Below are 20299 nucleotides of genomic sequence, written 5' to 3' on the forward strand. Positions count from 1 at the left end.
CTGGTCAGTTTTATCAGCGGCTGAATCGGGGAAGCTGGGGGCAGAGCAGCTCCAATGGTCCGGCTGCCCAGAGCACTTCCGGGTTCCTGATGGTGCCGGACCATCAGGAGTGCTGGACCGTCAGATGCCGGACCATCGGAGTTTTACTGTATATAAAAGGAACAGAATTGATAAGGAGTCATTTTTATTTATAGCTTGGTATGAGTCCCATTTCATATCCTCATATGTTTTAAACGTACATTATTTAAAAAAGGGCTAGGTTAATGTACTATGGAACTTTTAGTGTACACCGGCAGAGATCACAAAGGCCAGTTAGTGTGTGACACACTGTTGCAAACTAGTACACCCCATCAGTACTTATAGATACCCTATATAGACAAGACTCCGGTCACTTCACAGAGCAAAATTTCAGATCTAAATGTAAATAAAGAGGATGAAATACTCACTTTATTGATATTGAACTGCTGTTGACGTCATTGGGGTAAGGATTTCTCCCAGAGTTGTGGGTTTTTTAAGAAGTTGGGTGCATCCTACAGTGTATTTAAACACTGAATACAGCAAAGTGAATTAAGAATTCAGTATTGGGCTTATGTCTAAATATCATTTGGTTAATGAACGTTTGTTATTGAATTATATAACATCAGAAATGTCTTCAGCACTTCAGAATCTAGCTGAGACTATATTCTATTTTGTCAAAAAAATGTTTTAAAATGTAAAAGATAAAAGCATGATGTTGATATGAGTGCTTTTATTGGATATGGAGGAAGTAAGAGAAATTCAATTAATTGACAAAGGATAAAAATCCATTATACTCCATCTTCATTACATGTAAATTCCATTATTACATTGTTTAAAGTGCTTAAAAGGAAACTTATCAACTTATCCACCAAAAACTAAATTATCAGAACTTTCTGTCCATGAAATTGACTAGAATTATTAAGGAACTCTAATTAAAGATGAAATATTTCAAGTAGGCAAATTTCTCCTTTTTTTTAAAAAAAGGGTTTCTCCCTCTAAAATCTCACATCCCACTTTGTAAGTGGAGTAAAATGCCTAATAAGTAGGCACAATCAGGGCTGATCCACAAGTTTTTGGCACCCTAAGCAAACTATAACTTTGGCATTCCTCCCCCCCCACACACACATTCAATAGAAAGAAAATGAGAATGAAATTTTACCTTTATTTACTTATCATTTGAAATGAACAATGTAAAAATGAAAAAAATATATATTGTATTTTTTCTATGTTTCATTAACCCTAACACATTTATACTATATAGGCTAATCTGCCCAGTAGTTAATATTGTAAAATTTTAACATTGTGAAGTTGTAAATCATGGGGACATAAATCGGGCAATTTTAATTTATTTCATCATTTCAACATTGACTTAAAACTATTTTACAAATTAAACAGATGGATGAGTTTGTATTATAATCAAACATTATTGTAGTTAGAATGGAAAGGAATGTTTATGTTAAATGGTATTTGTTGACATTAGCAGTCAGATGTTTGAAAACTAGGGCTTTATTATTACAGGTTGAACCCCTCTAATGTAGAATGCTCTCGTCCAGAAATTTCCATGGTCCAGAATGATTTTAGATAGCAGGATGTCCACTTTTTATGGGTGTGGCCAAGTTTCTTGCGGTCCCATAAAGTTTTACAGCCATCAGTCCCGGCTCTCAGTGTTCTGTGCTGTTATTTAGTTCTACTATACCCCTAAATGTCTTCTAACATCCCCATAAGCAGCAGAAATGTTGGTAATGCTGCTAGACAATATTGACCTCCGAGGGTCCAGAAAATTCTCTCATTCTGAACTAGTCGTGTCCCAAGGGTTCTGGACTAGAGAGGTTCTACCTGTGTCTTAAGAGTAACAGTCCACAATAAATTCATAATCTTAATCTTACAAGTACTTGTGATTCTCCTTTTATAGCCTTATTAAAATTTCTTACCAAATTTTTTAAGTCCAACACAATACAAATTCTTCATTGGCACAGCATTTTCAGAATCACGACTTGTAATATGGAAGAACAGCTATTGTAGATCACTGACCAATCTTCACTAAGTGGTGAGGAACAATGTCTCAACTTACAACTAGCCAACACTGGGCTACTGAGAGTGACTGAACCACCAGACCCTGCCCAGGCAGTGAACTCAGGGAGCACTCTTTTGAAGTGATGTCATGACCCATTTTAGTTGTACTTACATACACAGCCATGAAATAAATAATTTAACACAACTTCTGACATGGCAGTGATGCACTCTTTTACAAGTACAATATTTGATACTTTCATTTCTAAGAGATAACATAAATATATTTTTAAATAAAGAAAAAAATTCACTTCTGTCTAATTTGGCATCTTTTAAAGCAGGGTCAGGGAACCTTTTTTTGAGGTAAAGGGCTGCTGACCCAAAGGAAAATCAGTCAGAGGCTGCACACAAGTGAGAAAAAAACAAACAAAAAAAAGCAAACCAACCCCGCCCCCAAACTCTCACTGACGGGGCCTCTGATGGAGAAGCAGAAAGATACTCTCCTCATTCCCCTCGCACACCAGAGCCTTGGGTGGCCCAGGCTAGTAGATTTTGTATGCTCCAACCCTGTGGTTTGGCAGCAGAGGGGCTGAAATGTCAGCGTGGTCTCCCCAATGTTGGGGGAGAGCCTAGCATCTCGAGAGCCAGATCCATACAAACTGGGGGCTGCATTCGGCCCCCGGTTTCAGGTTCTCCACCCCTGCTTTAAAGCCTGGTGCTCTACATGACCAAATAGTTGACCTATATAGTCGGGCCAGCCCTGGACACAATGGCTGCTGCTCATTATAAAAGCAGATAAGTGGCCACATAAGCATGCCAGTGTATTAAATCATCATTCTAGACTATAACATTTCACAAATAGTTTTAGTTAAAGGGATCAGCAATTATTAGCAGTATAGTAATGAAATCCTCTGTAGTTATATTTCTTGTTGTTTTATCATTAGAATCATAGAATCCTAGGGCTGGAAGAGACCTCAGGAGGTCATCGAGTCCAGCCCCCATCATCATATTGCTTTTTGCTCTGTTGTGACAATGTTATTGGACTGATGTGAGATGCCAATGGTTAGCCCAGAGGTGGGCAATAATTTTTGTAGAGGGAGGCCACGTAATGAATTTTACTATGTGGTTACAGGCCAGCTCCACCCCTGGAAGGGGTGGGGCCTGGTGAAGAAGGGACAGAGCTGGGAACTAGTCTGCCCCTGGAGTTGTCTGAGGCTGGAGGCTTTGCCTTTGAAACACAGCAAAGGGTTCCAGTCCCCATTGCTGCTGTGTTGCCTGGTAGCCGCCCGGCATTGATGCAACTATTTAAAAGGCTTGCGGCTCTGGCCTCTGCCAGGTTAGCACCACAACCGTGAGCTGTGAGCCATTTAAATAGGATTCTTCTGCCTGAGCTACAGCCTGGAAACTCAGAGGTACGAGTGGCAAGATATATAAATAGAAACAACCAGTTGCAGTACATGGGCCACATCAAAGTATTAAGTGGGTGTCAGCCGACGGTCAAGGCAGGGTGTGTGTGTGTTACTGAGAAAAAGGTTTAACGTCCGTGACTTAACTGCTAGGACCGGGGTCCCGTCGCAGAGGGCAGCCAACAGGCTGACAGACGCCCCAAGTTTATAGGAAGAGCTTATTACATCTCAGATTTCAGCTGCTAGGATACAGGATCCCTGCGCAGCGGGCAGTCTAGGGAAGACTGAGAGATGCCCCAACGGATCTGTCACCTGGGAGTGGCACAATCCAAACGCCCAAGTTCCTCCTATACCTGTCCCTTATGACCGGCTGAAGTTCTTTTAAATTGTGCTTGGTTCTGTTACAGCAACTGAAGGAGTCAGGTTAAAACTTAAACAGTTACAGGTTTATTAAAAGCGACGAGGAGTCCTGTGGCACCTTATAGACTAACTGAAGTGTAGGAGCATAAGCTTTCGTGGGCAAAGACCCACTTCGTCAGATGCATGTAGTGGAAATTTCCAGAGGCAGGAATAAATATGCAGGCCAGGATCAGGCTGGAGATGACCAGGTGGATCCAATCAAGGAGGATGAGGCCCACTTCTAGCAGCTGATCTGGAGGTGTGAATTCCAAGAGAGCAGAAGCTGCTTTTGTAGTTAGCAAGCCATTCACAGTCTTTGTTTAATCCAGAGTTGATTGTGTCAAACTTAAAGATGAACTGTAGCTCAGCAGTTTCTCTTTGGAGTCTGGTCCTGAAGTTTTTTTGCTGCAGGATGGCTACTTTTAGATCTGCAATTGTGTGTCCAGGAAGATTGAAGTGTTCCCCTACAGGTTTTTGTATGTTGCCATTCCTAATATCAGATTTGTGTCCATTGATTCTTTTACGTAGGGACTGTCCTGTTTGGCCGATGTATATAGCAGTGGGGCATTGTTGGCACATGATGGCATATATTACGTTGGTGGATGTGCAGGAGAATGTACCAGTGACAGTATGGCTGATCTGGTTAGGTCCTGTGATGGTGTTGCTGGTGTATATATGTGGGCAGAGTTGGCACCGAGGTTTGTTGCAAGGATTGGTTCCTGAGTTAGAGTTATTATGGTGCGGTGTGTAGTTGCTGGTGAGAATATGCTTCAGGTTGGCGGGTTGTCTGTGGGCAAGGACCGGCCTACCTCCCAAGGCCTGTGAAAGCGAGGGATCATTGTCCAGGATGGGTTGAAGATCACTAATGATGCGTTGGAGAGGTTTTAGCTGGGGACTGTAGGTGATGGCCAGTGGTGTTCTGTTGGTTTATTAAAAAGACTTATAAAAGCATATGGTTACAATGGCCATTGCTCTCTTTCTTAACTGCTAGCAAATACAGATCTTATGGTTACAAAGAAAATAAAGATAGAAAATAGAAATAATGGTACCAAGTGACAGCTTAATCTTTAAAGAGCTTTAAGTCTATGTGTACACTTAAGACAAAGGACCACATCAAGGTACAATTTTTACCCCCTTCTGTGCCTCTCGACTCCAGCGGGTCAAGCCAGGGCCAGTCTCTCAATTCCTAGGAAAGACGAATACGAGGTGGGCGTCCCCGTGGAACCTCGGGAGATCAAACACCTAACCCGACCAGCAGATAGATGGTAAATTGACACTCAGAGTAAATGTGCTGCTGGACCCATCTTTATACCCATAGGGGCCTGTATCTTTTTTCTTATCTAAGATGCCAAATTGTACTGGTCCGTTTTGTGGCACCAGTTCTTACAAGCAAGTTTCAACTTAATTTACACTTGCAAGAGAGATAACTAAATTGTGAGTACTAGACATTTTTTTACTGGGCGAGAGATTCCTCCCCCTGCGGACGGCTGTGTGTTCGTATCAATATGGGTTTTAGTCAAGGGCACTCCTCGGCAGCCTCTTCGTCAGCAATTGGCATATCTCTGTTTACAGCCATTCACGGTCACTGAGCCTGCATATCCAGGCAAGCAAAAATGGATGTTACAAGGGGGGTTCCTGTCTGGCTACAGTGGGCCTGATCCAGCCCCACGGGCCACATCTTTCCCAGCCCTAGGTTAGCCAGAACATCCCCTTCATATTCAGGAAATGATTCCTAGTTTAAATGTAAATTTACGTAGGCTTCACAATAGATAATATGTACTCATGTTCTTACTAAATAATTGGTATATATTTGTGTAGGTGTTCGGAGCCCTACTGAACCTGCATGTAGAGTTGTATTTGAGAACGAACAGGACAATAGCAGCTTGAGCAAGACACAGAGGAAGCGCAGTCTGGTTACTTCTGAACCTCAGCATGTGACTCTTATAGTCTTTGGAATAGGCATGGTGAATCGCACACACCTCGAAGCAGATATTGGTGGACTAACAATGGAATCAGAGCTAAAGAGGATCCATGGAAGTTTCACATTAAAAGAAAAAATGAAAGGTGGGGGAAAATTTTCTGTACACTACCTTTTAGCTTTGTTTAGACTCACTAATAGTCAGGGCTCTACAAATCTCTGTATCGACTCACCCGTGGTGAGTAGATTTCAGCTGGTCGCCCTGTTCACTGGTGGCGCGCGCATGCACAGTGCAGGTCTGGCGCATTCGTGGTGCGGGGCTGGCGAGTGGATTTTGCCACAGTTTGTCGAGCCATACTAATAGTAATCAACTTCCAGCTAGATAATAGCAGATTGATTTAACTATGGGTATAAAAATACCTAAATGTTATATAAGCAATATTTTAGGTAAATTCATTTAAAACATTAGTAAACTGAAATACAATTAAGATAATTTTAGAAAATGAAAGTACAGCTTACATTTTTGAAACTTCTCTCTACCAGCTAATGTTTAAATGTGAAATTATTAAATACTATGATGAAACATCAAACACTATGATATTTATATTAACCTGTATTATATTTTGGGAAGTAATTGATATATTTGGAACTATTTTATTGTATTCTGGTAATTTAAAAGTATTATCTCTTTCCTCCTAAAGATGTACTGCACCAAAAGATGACTGAGACATGTGCCACTGCTCATATAGGTGGTGTTAACATTGTTCTACTGGAAGGAATTACACCAAATATCCAGTGAGTTTGAAAGCAAAAGCAATTAAAAAAGAACAAAAACAAATTTCTATAGAAATGGAATATCAGCTGTATGTATAGGGAAATATATGGGACTTACTATGAGCCCAGGGCCATGATATGAGATCTAGGTCCATGCACAGCCCCCTTGAAGTCAATAGGACCTGGTTGACAATCATGTAGAACTCATTGTAGGAATGGGTCTCAAGTCTGTCTCCTAAAACTAATATTTATTTCTCTCTCACATACACACAGAAATGAGTCAGAGAAAGTTCTTTAAGCGGCAGCACAATTTTTTGTGTCATGACCACACTTAGGGTACGTCTAGACTACAGGCTTTTGTCGACAGAAGTTTTGTCGACAGATACTGTCGACAAAGCTTCTGTCGACAAAGAGCGTCTAGACTACAGCCAGTTCTGTTGACAAAGCAAGCTGCTTTGTCGACAAAACCCTGTAGTCTAGACACAACCCTAGATGCAATAACACCTTCTGTCGACAGAACTCTGTCGACAAAAGGTGTTATGCCTCGTAAAATGAGGTTTACCAGCGTCGACAAAACTGCTGAGTTCTGTCGACGTTATGTCGACAGAATTCAGCGGTAGTGTAGACGCAGGTATAGTTTTGTCGACAAAAGTCCACTTTTGTCGACAAAACTCTGTAGTCTAGACACACCCTTATAATGAGTGGGACATTTTCTTGTCCAGACAATATACAGTGAAAACATTTGTATTTGGAGTAAATCTTGCTTGCATTACAAAAATAATTCCATGGAAGATTGAGACTACACATGTGCGCAGTATTTGGGCTATGTTGAACATACGTGTATCTATAACTATGGCCCCAATCAGTTAAACACACTGGCTACGTCTAGACAGGCATGATTTTCCGCAAAAGCACTTTTTGTGGGAAAGCATCCGTGCCAATCTAGACACAGTTTTGCACAAGAATCCCCGATCGCCATTTTCGCCATCGAGACTTTTTTGCGCAAAACGGTTCTCAGCTGTCTACACTGGCCCTCTTGCACAAAAGCATTTGCGCAAGAGGGCTTTTTCCTGAACGGGAGAGTCATTGTATTTGCGGAAGAACACTGACAATCTTACATTAGATCGTCAGTGTTCTTGCGCAAATTCAAAGCGGCCAGTGTAGACAGCTGGCAAGTTTTTCCACAAAAGTGGCTACTTTTGTGGAAAAACTTGCCAGTCTAGACACAGCCTATGGGTTTGTCTAGATTACATTTTTTTTTAAACTGCCCTTTTTTCAAAAAAAAACTTCACCTGCGTCCACACTGCAATCGCGTTCTTTTGAAATTAAAGAATGCAGGGGTTTTTTCAACATTGGTAGACCTCAAACTATGAGAGAGAACACCTTTTTCAAAAGACTCTTTCGAAAAAAGGCGTGTGTGGACACAGGACAGGGACATTTTTTGAAAGAAGAGGCAATTGAAAAAAAGTGTAGGTGCCCTGGTGGCCATTCTGTGAATAGCAATCAGGGCTTTCTTTTGAGAGAGCGTCCATGCAGTCTGGACGCTCTCTTTCGAAAAAGCAGATCACTTTTTCGATCCAGTTTTGCAGTGTGGATGCTATCTTTCGAAATAAACTTTTTCAAAACAGTTCTTGTGGACTTGAGTAGTTTTATTCCCATTAGCAAAGGGTACGTGCAGAAGAGTTTGCGGGATCAGTGCCTACAGAAATGAATGGTTGGATTGTGAGAAATGCTAGGAAATAAATCCATTGAGTAAAGATTTTTTTTCCCAGAAAATCATGGCTTTCTCGAGCAATTTTTTTTTCTGCTTTGTGTATGAAGTTTGACTCAGTGACATTGTGTATCTGTAGTTATTTCTATAAAGTTTTTAATAATTATTTTTTTAAAGTTTGAAGATGTCCCTGAATAGTCCACAGAAGTTCTTAAATCAGAGTATTTAATCTTTTAAAGCAGATTCTTCCCATATGAGATCTTTCTTGCTTCATAAAGGATGAACTCTTTGACCTCTCATGTTGCATGGTCCTTTAAGTTACTTTACTTCTATAAGGTCTGTGCTTTACCCCTCTGCAACTGTCAGAATTTTAAAATATCACCTTTTACGCATGAACACCTAATATGACTTGCTCAATGTCCACATAGTTTTCTCTTTTGCTGTGTTCATGCACTCAGGTTGAAAATGCATGCTTATTTTTCCTAACTGCCTCACCATTTGAAACTCTTTATGTTTGAATTGCAGAGCACTTCAAATAAAATAAAAAATTTTCATAATATAAGATCACTTTCACACAGTTTTTCAATGTTAGTTAGTGTAACCCTCAGTATGCTACTTTGACGTTGAAATAATGATGGCTAAGGAAGCTATCGTATGTGAAAAGTCACTTGTATCATATTTTTAAAAATAATTCTTGTCTGATTCTCTACACTATATAAATTCTAACTAAATACTGTGATACAGTTTTCTGTACTAAAAAATCTGTACTGTTGATACTGTCTATAGCTAAATATATTTAACAAGCGTGATGAATAAAAACTTTGAATTGTCAGCCATGTAATACTTGAGATAATGGCTGAAATTAATGTTTCTGTTCAATACAGTGTTTCTGATCTTGCTTGCATAAAAAGAGAGATGCAATAAACCAAGAAAAATTGCTAAATTTTCTAAAAACCATAGTGTCAACTTGTTACATTTTAATATATTTTTAGATAATTTGTCATATTGTGGGTTACGAATATTTAACTAATTTTGCATGAATGTTTATTCTTTATTTGCTTTTTGTTTTTCTTGCTTTCTCTTCAATCTTCATCTATAGACTGGAGGATTTTCCTACATCTCCTACAAGCACAGCCAAACAAGAGTTTCTGTATGTCATACTATTATGTTTGATGGACTTGCAAATAACATTGTGTTGTGTAGTTAAAGGCTGCATTTTTTCTGTGTTTGAGCATAGCCAGTTGCTGCTTCATAACATTTTAGTTTAACAAACAATAGAATTTAAATTAGGTAATATGGTCCACTAATGATATATTATGAAAATGTATCGATAAGTGTTCATTTAACAGGTTACCCTTTTGCCCAATTGTATGCACTGTGCTATAGTTGCTGAAGAAGTAGACTGGTTTTAATAACTGTTAAAGCCTAATTCTTTGGCTGTTCTTTATGCAGCTACTATTTGTTTTAATTATATGAAATAGTGCTGTTCCAGGTCAGAGAGCAGGTTAATTTAAACTGTTCTTATCCCACTGTGGGCCTGCTCTTATGACTGCAATCATTTAACTCCTTTTGACTTCACTGTGGGCTCTCTGTCTTTACTTACTTTAATGTTGCAATATATAATTAAATAACATTCGTAACTATAAATACACACATTAGTTACCTTCAAAAGATACTGTTCTGTTTAAAATTTACAGCAGTTCCAAATCCACTGCCTATTTTCCACGTATACAGGGACCCTCTGCCTGTGGGCTTCATGTTTGCTTTCTGCATTTTCCCTACCCTCAGACCCAAAGGAAGTTTTCCACAACTCTGGGAATTCACACCAAGAAAAAAAGATTGGGGATGGGAAATAGGATAGTGGTCAAACCTGTAAGTCCCTGCCCTTGTTAACTCTGCAAAACTCAGGGCAGAAATGCATATATGGCCAGAAATTGTATTTTCCAAAAATACCTACCTGGTGGTTTGTCATAGGGATGTAAAATCCTGTTTGTTTAATTAACCAGTTAAATATTAAGTTTAACCAGAAAACTCATTAAAGGGGGGCTGGAGTGGGCCGCCTCCTCTTTCTCCCCTCCGCTATGAGCAAGTGCTTCTTCAGCCCAGCTGCTTCTAGTCCCTAGCAGGGCTGCCAACTTCCCAGCCCTGTTTATGGGGTAACTTGTTAACTAGTTACCCATTAGCATTCCTAGTGTGGCAAATTTGTATTATGCTAGGTTCTGCACTTTCCCTTCATGTGATGGGTCATGGTGCTGCATCTTGCCCCTATTCTTGCGTGTTGATGGTTCCACTGTTGCCCTACTGGGGAAAGGAAGGGAAGTGAGGAAGGGACCTGGACTCACCCTCTACTCTGGGTCCCAACCCAGGGGCCCTATGGACAGTAGTTAAGGGGTTGAAGTTGTGATTCTTTTCCTCATGCTAGCTCCTGCTCTGCCCCTTCAGCTTCTTAGGCTTCTTGCCTTCTCTCCCGTTAGGCAGAGTTTCTCTAGGTCCTTTGTGCCTGGAGAGTCCCTTTGCTCTGCTTGAGCAGGGTACCCTTCCGCTGATACTCTGATCAACAGTAGTACTCCTCCAAATTGCAATTCGCTTTCCTTCCTGTCTCTGGCTTGACTGAAGCAGGGGCTTTTATTAGGTCTCTGGCAGGGCCTTAATTGGCTTCAGGTGTCTTAGTTAACCTGTAGTAAGCTTGCCTCAGAATAAGGGTCTGATCATTCTGGGACTCCCACCAATCATTCTCCTGCTGCTCTCTGGCCATTTTGTATCACAGTGGAGAGTTCCTTCTTATCAATGTTCAACCTCTCATACCTTTGTGGGGATTCTGGGGCAAATGCAGAAATCTGTGAGTAGTAGGGGTGGGAATAATGGTGTGGGATACAGGTATGGCACATAGTTTTTATATAGATAGCATCTGGCCGCCTTCTGATTTCTCCTTTCTAATCTCCGCCAAGTTCTGTGGGTCTTGGGGGCTAGTGCTATAGCCTGTTTGCTGGGGTGAACCTTCCCATCTTTTCCCTCTTTCTTCTCCTCCCACCCAGTTCCCCGTAAGTGGTTCTGGAGTTACTGCAGAATGGAACCTCACAGCAGTTTTTCCACTTCAACCTACTGCCACAGATTCTTCCATAGAGCTATGAGTTCCTATTCGTCAAATCACTTTCCAAACTCCCATTTAGAATGACAATCTATAGAACTGATCCAATACTGCAAAACTACTACTTGAATGAATTGTTTGGTGAACAGCTACAGCGTTTGTTCAGTAATATTTGAATAATATTAATCTAGCTCTAGTGATATATGCATTTTTGTTAGATGTATAATACATGCTAAGAATGAACAGGATGGTGCTTAAGTCTCCTGAACTCCTGCTTTCCATCCTGACAGCATCCTAGAGTAGGAAGCTTATCTTAAGATATGTTAAGTACTTGCCCAAGAAGCATAGTTAACCTAGTTGTTAGATATAAAGGAGATCTACATTGGTGAGTTTTGAGCTTCGAGCCTGGAACCAATGAAGAGTGGGTTTCTAGAATTCAGTTAAATTACATTGGATCTGTATTTGTTTTTGTGATCTTCCCCCTCCCCCTGCCTTTCTGGTACATTGGCTTAATGCTTTTCCTTAAATTGTATTAGAAATACTGTTCATGTTCTAGTACCAGGACAAGGGTGTGCATTCAAATGTTGATTTTAAATGGGATTTTTTTTTTTTTTAATCACAGAATCTAACAGTGAAGATTTTACTGTCTGACACTTCTTTTTCCAACAAATTGTGTAGTGGATGATTATGTGGACTTCTTGGCACAGATTGGGGAAACTGATTAAATGTTCCTTCATGCTGAGAGTTTCACTGATTATGATTGAACAGCTAGTTGAGTCAACTATTTGAACCTTTAATGAAAGGAATATATTCTGGGCTGACTCACAGTTAGTTGCCTTTCGGTGCTAGATTGTTGTAGTTGAGGGAAAGACATAGGTATAGAACATAATTCTGCACCCTGTTAATTTCTGTTTGGAGTGAGATAGAAGGAAGCGCTAATATAAACACATGGCCAATACAAAGAATGCCACTCTGTTGGTTTTTTTAGTGTTTTTTAAAAGCTAGAAGAAAACATGCATATCCAATTTTGAAGGAAAGCATATTTGTCTAATACTATTCTAAAAACATGAAGGGGCAAATTAGGACTTTTCCTCTTGGGAAGCATGTCTTCCACATTTCTGTGAAAGCACTTTATTATAAAATTGAATAGCCCTCTCTATCCTTGAATTATAATCCAGGACTATCTGGGGACCCTTAAAGCTGCTGCCTGTCTTCTAGCCATGAAATCCTGAACAAGAACTTCTTTCAACTCCTAGTAATGCGTATTCTGAATCTGGTAACCTAGAGTCAGAATAGATGTTTGGAAGGCCATTTGAACTAGTGATACAGTCTTCTCATGTTATAAGCAGAGAAAACGCTGCCTTTTTTGTACTACCACCTCCTGGATTCTTTGAACAAGTTAGGTCTCTGGCATAGTATTGAAGAATTACACTTGGAAATAACTTTAAATTTCTTGAACATTACCCCTGTGAAGATAATCTACATGAATACTATGATATCAGGTTTCCCAAAAATTATATCACATTTTCCTCTTTATCTTTAAAATATTAATAGTGTTATAGCTATTACCCTGAGAATAACTCAAAATAACTGAGCTGAAAGTTAAAAATTACATTCTATACTAATTGGCAAACTATGTTGCTAATATATTGCCTCTTCCGAGTTCTATTTCTGTCATATTTGTTAAACCAGAATCGTATATGCGGTAGTACTTGAAATCTTGTCTGAGTAAAACTCAAGTAATTGATCACTAATATGAGAAATAGTTATTATTTGTTATTTATATCATGGTTATTAAAATTGAAGAAGAAAAACACTTAGAATTACAAACAGCAGAATTTGAAATTTACTTTTATGAAATTAGGGTCACTTAATCATGACAATGATACACCAAGAAAGCAAATTGTTTTCCATCTATTAACTACAAACTGAGACAGAACTCTGTCCAGTAGTCTAATAACTGTTAAAATAAAGTCTGAGTAACTGCCACTAACAAGGGATTGTTTAAAATTCTTGAAAAAAAATGAGGATGAAATAGGTGATACAGTGTCACGGTTGTGTTCGTTGTGTATGTAGTGTGTGTTTGCAGTCTAGTGTGTGTAATCACAAATTACCTTATTTCTTATAATAATTGAACAGACATTTTGCTATGCATGTGTTATAATTTGTTAAATACTGCATACACTGGATAATTGTTGTTTATAAAGCATGTATTGCATTTGTGTGCATAAATAGAAACTGAGGCATGTAGATCGTTTATAAATTAATAATACAAGTGTATTCATCTTAGTGCTTGATAATTCAGCTAATTTGTTGTTGAAAAGCTATATAAATGTGTATATTTAAAAAAATATTTTGAAAAAGGGCTGCAAATAAATAATATTTTGTTGTTTGTTAGAACTGTAGTGAAATGCAGTATTGCCAAATCACAGGCTCTTTATAGTGCCCAGAGAGGATTGAAAACAAATAATGCTGCAGTGTTGAAAGTAGGAGCTATCAGCATCAATATTCCTCAACACCCTGCCACTCTACACAGCATGATGGTACGCAGTTCTCACCAGCTTTCCAAACAGATTTCAGATCTCATCAGGCAACCATCAACAGCGTAAGTTTTGCTTTATTTGCCATCCTGCATGGACCCATCTTACTTTCTATCCTCTTAGAGGCTAATGCTGCTCCTTGAGTAAACATGGGAGAATCAGGCCAATACTGTGTAATAAATACATTGGGAATATCTAATAGTTGTTTCTGGTATCTCTTCTTCTAAATAGCCCACAGCCTACAAAAGAAGATGTTGCAACTCCATTGCCCTCAGAAAAGACCCCAACAAGTGTTAATCAGACGCCAGTTGAAACCAATGAATTTCCACAGCTGCCAGAAGGCTTAGAGAAGAAGCCCATAGTTCTTAAATTCAGTGCCATGATAGATGGTATAGCTATTGGAGCAGCACTCTTGCCATCTCTAAAAGCAGAATACAAGATGGGAAGAATGAGAAGTCATGGAATGACAGGTAACCATAGGCGCTGACTCTGTGGTTTCTTCGGGGCTGGAGCATTCACAGAAAAAAAAAATAGCAGGTGCCTAGCACCACCTGTAGACAACCTCACCTTCCTCCTTTCCGCACTCCTGTCCATTGGCAGTCCCTCTGATCAATTCCTCCCCTTCCTTTCCAGTGCCTTCCACCCACATGGGTGCTCTGTTCCGTGGAGTATAAAAGGCACTGGGAGGAAGGATTAAATGGGGTGGAACTGGGCACAAAGAGATGGAGTGAGGGCAGGAAGAGGTGGGGCCTTAGGTGGATCAAGGCAGGGCCTGGGGCTGGGTAGTGGCTGAGCATCCCTAGGGATAATTGGAAGTAGGTGCCTGTAGAGGTAATACTATTCCGTAAAACTGTGAACAGATCATGGTCACTTTTTAACATTGATTGCACTGGAAAAGATCAAATGTGGCATTACGTACTCCTCCTCAGTTTTGGTAACAGTACTTTTTTAATCATTTGCTCTTTGTTTGTCCTTGTTACTATGAATTTTTATGAACAGAGAATTTATATTAATAAAGAACACGAATGTCGTAAAAATCAATCCTACAGATATGATTATTTGGTGTATTGAAATAGGGAGCTATTTCTAGTAAATTTTGTTAGAATGAATAATTGCACAAGACCAATGAGGACAGATACAAAGATCTGGAATTTTTGACCAAGTGGTTGCAACTTTGTTAATTCCATAACAGAATAATCTCTTGGGCAACCTGTCCCAGCAGCAGTGAAACCAGAAAGAACATAAATGCACCTGTCTTTTCCCTGTAGTTATATCCTGAGCATCACTATCCCCAGTCATAACAGCTCCTTTGATGGTCTGTTTTATCTATCATGGCTTGAAACCTAGAACCACCCAAAGCCTAGGAACCACCTAGTCTTATAGGAGTGACTCAGGTTTGCCCACAAATTCAATCTCTTTTCCAGAGCAAATTGTGTTGATGCCTAATTCTTAGGCAAAAAGTGGCGGCATCCCAAACAGTGCTCCCTCTAATAGTTTATGTCCATGTGTGGAATTAATTTTATTATGTGCACCACCATGGTGTGATACAGCACCTCCATGTTGGTGCACACAACAAAATTCATTCTGCACATGGACGCTCTGTGGTCTGGGGTGTAGCTGATGTATTCAGAGTTGGGAGGGGGCTCATGGTTGGTGGGGATGAGGACACTACAATGTGGGTTCAGGTTCTGGGGTGGGGCTGGGGATGAGGTGTTTGGGATGCCAGAGGGGGCTCCAGGCTGGGGCTAAGGGGTTGGGAGTGAAGGAGTAAGCGCAGGGCAGGAGATTGGGGTGGAGGTGCGGGGACTGGGCAGGAGTTAGTATGCAGGAGGGGCTCAGGATTGGTGTATGGGGTCTAGGAAGGAACTAGGGTGGTGGACGGGGTTTGGGGCTGGGGTAGGGGATTGTGCAAGGGGCGCATACCTGGGGCAGCTCTTGTTTGGTGGGGGAAACAGGTGCTGCTCTGTGCTCACCCGCAGGCACCACTCCCTCTTCCTGCAGGCACCACTCCCTCTTCCCGCAGCTCCCATTGTAATTCCCAGCCAATTGCAGCTGCGGGGGCAGAGCTTTCTGGCACTTGTGGTCATGCAGCTCCAACCAGGGGGAAGGAACAGCAACATATAGAGCTGCCTCCCCACCACCACCTGGCTCAGAACACAGGGGCTTTATGGGCTGCAGCCCAGGACCCTGAGCAAAGACACACAGCCATACATTTAGTCCATTGGAATTACTTGAGATTCACAGTGGAGCCAAATAACTACAAGTATAAGGTACTGCCATTTGGACTCCACAGCACCAAGAGTTTAAAACAAATACTGAGGAATGGTGATATATAGAGTTTTTGTGATCCCTGAAACTATTATGATTAGATGAGGTTGTCTTCAGTTTATTTGTACAGGTTGTCAGTATAGATACAGAGTTGGATTGTTTGACTATGCAGTTACATAATTTCAAATGGCTGGGGTTTTTAAATCTATTTAGGCTAGAAACCCAAGAAGTTCAGAATTATTTTTTATAGTCCTTACACTGTGTTGTCAACTTTCACTCCAGTTTGAGCTTTCATTTTGGTCCACAGATGTCCTTACCTTTTTCAAATTTGAAATAGTTGTTCTTTCTGGGCCCATTCACACACTATACACACTTTTTTCTTTCTTTACAGGTGCTCAAACAAGGTTTACATTTGAACTTCCGAATCACCGATTGCGGTTCACGTCAAAAGTTTCTGCTACTGATATGTCTACCATTCCTCCTTCAGCAAGCCTTAACCTTCCTCCTGTCACTATGTCAGGCAAATATATAATGGAGGAACATGACACCTACTCAGATCAAATATGGAGTATAGATGAGTTACCTACTAAACAGGGCTACTACCTACAAGGAAACTATTTACGTTGCGTGGCTGAGGTAGGCATTGAAGATAAAAATGTCTTAATTTAAATTTCAAACAGCATTTTGTATGTGTGTGTTTGGTGTGCTCTGTAGAACTCCTTGGTTGATATTTGCCCTCAAATTTGAGATTTCTGATGATTTGTATGCTCCTCAATGAAATCTAGCCTGTTTCTGCACTTTTTTTTACTTCACTCCTTTCTGCTTCAAGACATAGCTTGCCAGCGGAGAGATTGAGCCTTGATCTGAATTTACTCTAAATGTGTAAAAGGGATTCTAATTAGTAACTGTATTGTGTTTCTATTTTCCTTTTTAAAATTTGACTAATATTTGGAAGTATTTAAATTTAAATGTATTGCATACTTGTTTTAATAAAGTTAAAGAATACAAAGCAAGATAATTCTTAGAAAATTCACAATGTAGAAATATTATACATTTTAAGAGTTATTCAGAGTTAATAACTAAGTTTATCAGGTATTGCACACATCAATGGTGTTTTTCATCTATAGCATTTAGAATAAAGGACTTTGGGAGTCTGGACCCATGGCTTCTGCTCCCAGTTCTGTTAAAGATTTACTATATGACACTAAATAATTCATTTGACTTGTCTATGCCGTAGTTAAAATAACTGGAAACCTGATAAAATTATCTTTACCATTTGGGCGTCAAAAAAACCTGAATTTTTGTTGTTGATAATTCAATACTGGTATTCTGCCTATGCTTTCATGATAGTAGTAAATGGAATGCACTTTCCCTCTCATTTATTGGGCCATACTTACTTAAAACAATATTAGAGAAAAATGTTCCACATACAGTGGCTACAATTAAAAAAAAAAGTTAACTAACAACAATGACATCAGGAGCTTCAGAGGGAGCTGAGTTAGTCTGTTACAGAAAAAAAACAGCAAGCAAATTGTCTGGTAGCACTTTATAGACTAACAAAACATGTATATGATATCATGAGCTTTCGTGGGCACAGCGCACGTCTTCAGATGACCGGTCATCTTCAGTTCTTCCAGTCATCTGAAGAAGTGGGCTGTGCCCACGAAAGCTCACGATACCATCTAGATGTTTTGTTAGTCTATAAAGTGCTACCAGACCATTTGCTTTCAGTTTTTTAACAGTGACATCAGTCATTTTTAACAATGTACCATTGTGCTGTATACTAATACAGTTAGTATTTAAAATAGTGTTACATTTATCATACCCATCGCACCTATAATTTATTTTTTTATTATAAAAATATTTTCTGGCAGGTTGGCTCCTTTGAACATAATCTCACAACTGACCTTCTAAATCATTTAGTGTTTGTACAAAAAGTGTTCATGAAGGAAGTCAATGAAGTCATACAGAAGGTGTCAGGTAAGATGAACTACCTGAAGATTTCATTAAAAACAGCGTTTAAGACTTTTGGTGCTACCTAACATATCTGCAGCCTCTGCCTGTTCCATGCATCAGGTTCTTATATCACCAAGAATGCCACCACTGCATGTTCCACTGCAGCACAGAATTTGTAACAATTGCCAGCAACACAAGGTTTAAAGAAATTTGATTAAGTAGAATTGTTGCTTTGGAAAACATTGTTGGTGATATTGTTAACATTTTCCTTGACTTGATTGGTGAATCTGTGTCACATAAGAACTCTGTGCAAAGGTGATAGCTATTAATTCCAAAAGTAATTCTACCAAACAATCCACTGAACGATATTCGCCTCGGTCTCCAACATTGCTTTCTGTCCAGTCAGATCAGCTTGCAGCTTTGTGAAAGTTTGCAAAAGAAAAATGGCATTCACTATAAAGAGAGAGTGGAGCTTATTTGCAAAGCTGTCTGGACTTGATCAGTGTAAAATGGTAAAATTTGGCATTGTTATTTATGGTAGAGTGTGCAGACGAATTGATTTCAGCACCACATTTGTTCTTATTACATAAAACTTAGTTTTTATTCAATTATACTTATTGGGTAACAAATAAAAGTGTTCTAAAACAGAACCTAAGCTGGCATTGCTCCATTGGCTTTGAGCTATTCCAGTATACCAGCTGAGAACTACTGCATGGTAAATGAAAAGCAAATAAGAATGGGTGAATGTAACCATATTTCAATAGTATAGTTTATCACAGGAATGTTTACATTTAGTGAAGGAAAGCTTATTTTTCCAAAGGTTGAAAGGAATAACGAGAATTGATCTGACATAAACCAACAATGAAGAAACCTAAGAGAATTACTATATATGAATCAGATTAATATTTCCTGAAGAGAAAAGTTATGGGAAAATACATCCTATTAGACCATAACATTTTCATAAGACGTTTGCTTAAACTGATATAACTAAATTAATAATTGGAAAATGAGCAAACAAGTGATCTGTATAAAAACAAGTCCAAAAGCCTAATACACAAGAGTATAAATTAAAGTGACACACAAGATTTTCTTTAAAACATGACTAAATTAAGAATTGATGAAAAAAGAAAAATAGAACTGCATGAGAAAAGAAAGGGAAGGACAATTAAATAAATGACACAAGTTATCTCTTAAAGAATCTAGAAGCAAGGTAAAAAGCCAAAGTAAAAACATCAAGAGGCTAAAAGAAATAGAAGGTCCATAAGCAGGTTTGTAGAGGGGTTGTATGCTTGTGAAAATAATTTTACAAAGAATAGGTAAGTGAAGAGTTCAAACTAGCTGAAATTTACAAATAGCTGTTTTCAACATACTACTTTAATTTTGTAGGGTGTGTTTTTTTATTTTAGAAAACTTTAAGGAAAATTTAGAGTTTAGTGTACAGCAAGCACATATGTTATTAGAAAAAGCTGAATACCTCAAGAGAGCTCAAAGATGTAGTGCAAGAGATCTCAGAACCTCTGAAAATAAATAAAAACATTCATAATAATCAATCCAGTCTTTTAAAAAGTTACCGGGGGGTAGCTGTTCTAGATTTGATCCTAACGAATAGGGAGGAACTGATTGAGAATTTGAAAGTGGAAGGCAGCTTGGGTGAAAGTGATCATGAAATCACAGAGTTCACAATTCTAAGGAAGATTAGAAGGGAGAACAGAAAAATACAGACAATGGATTCCAGGAAAGCAGATTTTGGTAAGCTTAGAGAACTGATAGGTAAGGTCCCATGGGAATTGAGACTGAGGGAAAAAACAACTGAGTTGGTAGTTTTTCAAAGGGACATTAAGGGCCCAAAAGCAAGCTATTCCGATGTGTCGGAAAGATAGAAAATATGGCAAAAGACCACATTGGCTTAACTACAAGATCTTGCATGATCTAAAAATAAAAAAGGAGTCATATAAAAAATGGAAAGTAGGACAAATTACAAAGGATGAATATAGGCAAACAGCACAGCAATGCAGGGGCAAGATTAGAAAGACAAAGGCACAGAATGAGCTCAAACTAGCTATGGAAATAAAGGGAAACAAGAAGACTTTTTATAAATACATTAGAAGCAAGAGGAAGACCAAGGTGAGGGTAGGCCCCACTGGTCAGTAAGGAGGGAGAAACAGTAACAGGAAACTTGGAAATGGCAGAGATGCTCAATGACTTCTTTGT

The 20299-nt window shown here is 39.2% G+C and overlaps 1 protein-coding gene across 14 annotated transcripts in view; it reads left to right on the top strand.

The window, feature by feature from the left end:
* The window catches only part of BLTP1 (bridge-like lipid transfer protein family member 1), a 224149-nt gene that overhangs the window by 137701 nt on the left and 66149 nt on the right, over positions 1-20299 (top strand). For 13 of the 14 annotated variants that reach the window (XM_075929828.1, XM_075929829.1, XM_075929830.1 and 10 more), the window contains exons 47-53: positions 5652-5897; positions 6453-6546; positions 9336-9386; positions 13723-13929; positions 14096-14334; positions 16524-16768; positions 18007-18112. In XM_075929828.1, coding sequence (XP_075785943.1) covers positions 5652-5897; positions 6453-6546; positions 9336-9386; positions 13723-13929; positions 14096-14334; positions 16524-16768; positions 18007-18112 — 1188 coding nt within the window. The remainder of the gene's footprint in view (positions 1-5651; positions 5898-6452; positions 6547-9335; positions 9387-13722; positions 13930-14095; positions 14335-16523; positions 16769-18006; positions 18113-20299) is intronic. The other variant, XM_075929833.1, reaches the window with a different exon arrangement.

The sequence above is a fragment of the Pelodiscus sinensis genome, chromosome 5, assembly GCF_049634645.1.
Source record: "Pelodiscus sinensis isolate JC-2024 chromosome 5, ASM4963464v1, whole genome shotgun sequence".
NCBI classification, from domain to species: domain Eukaryota; kingdom Metazoa; phylum Chordata; order Testudines; family Trionychidae; genus Pelodiscus; species Pelodiscus sinensis.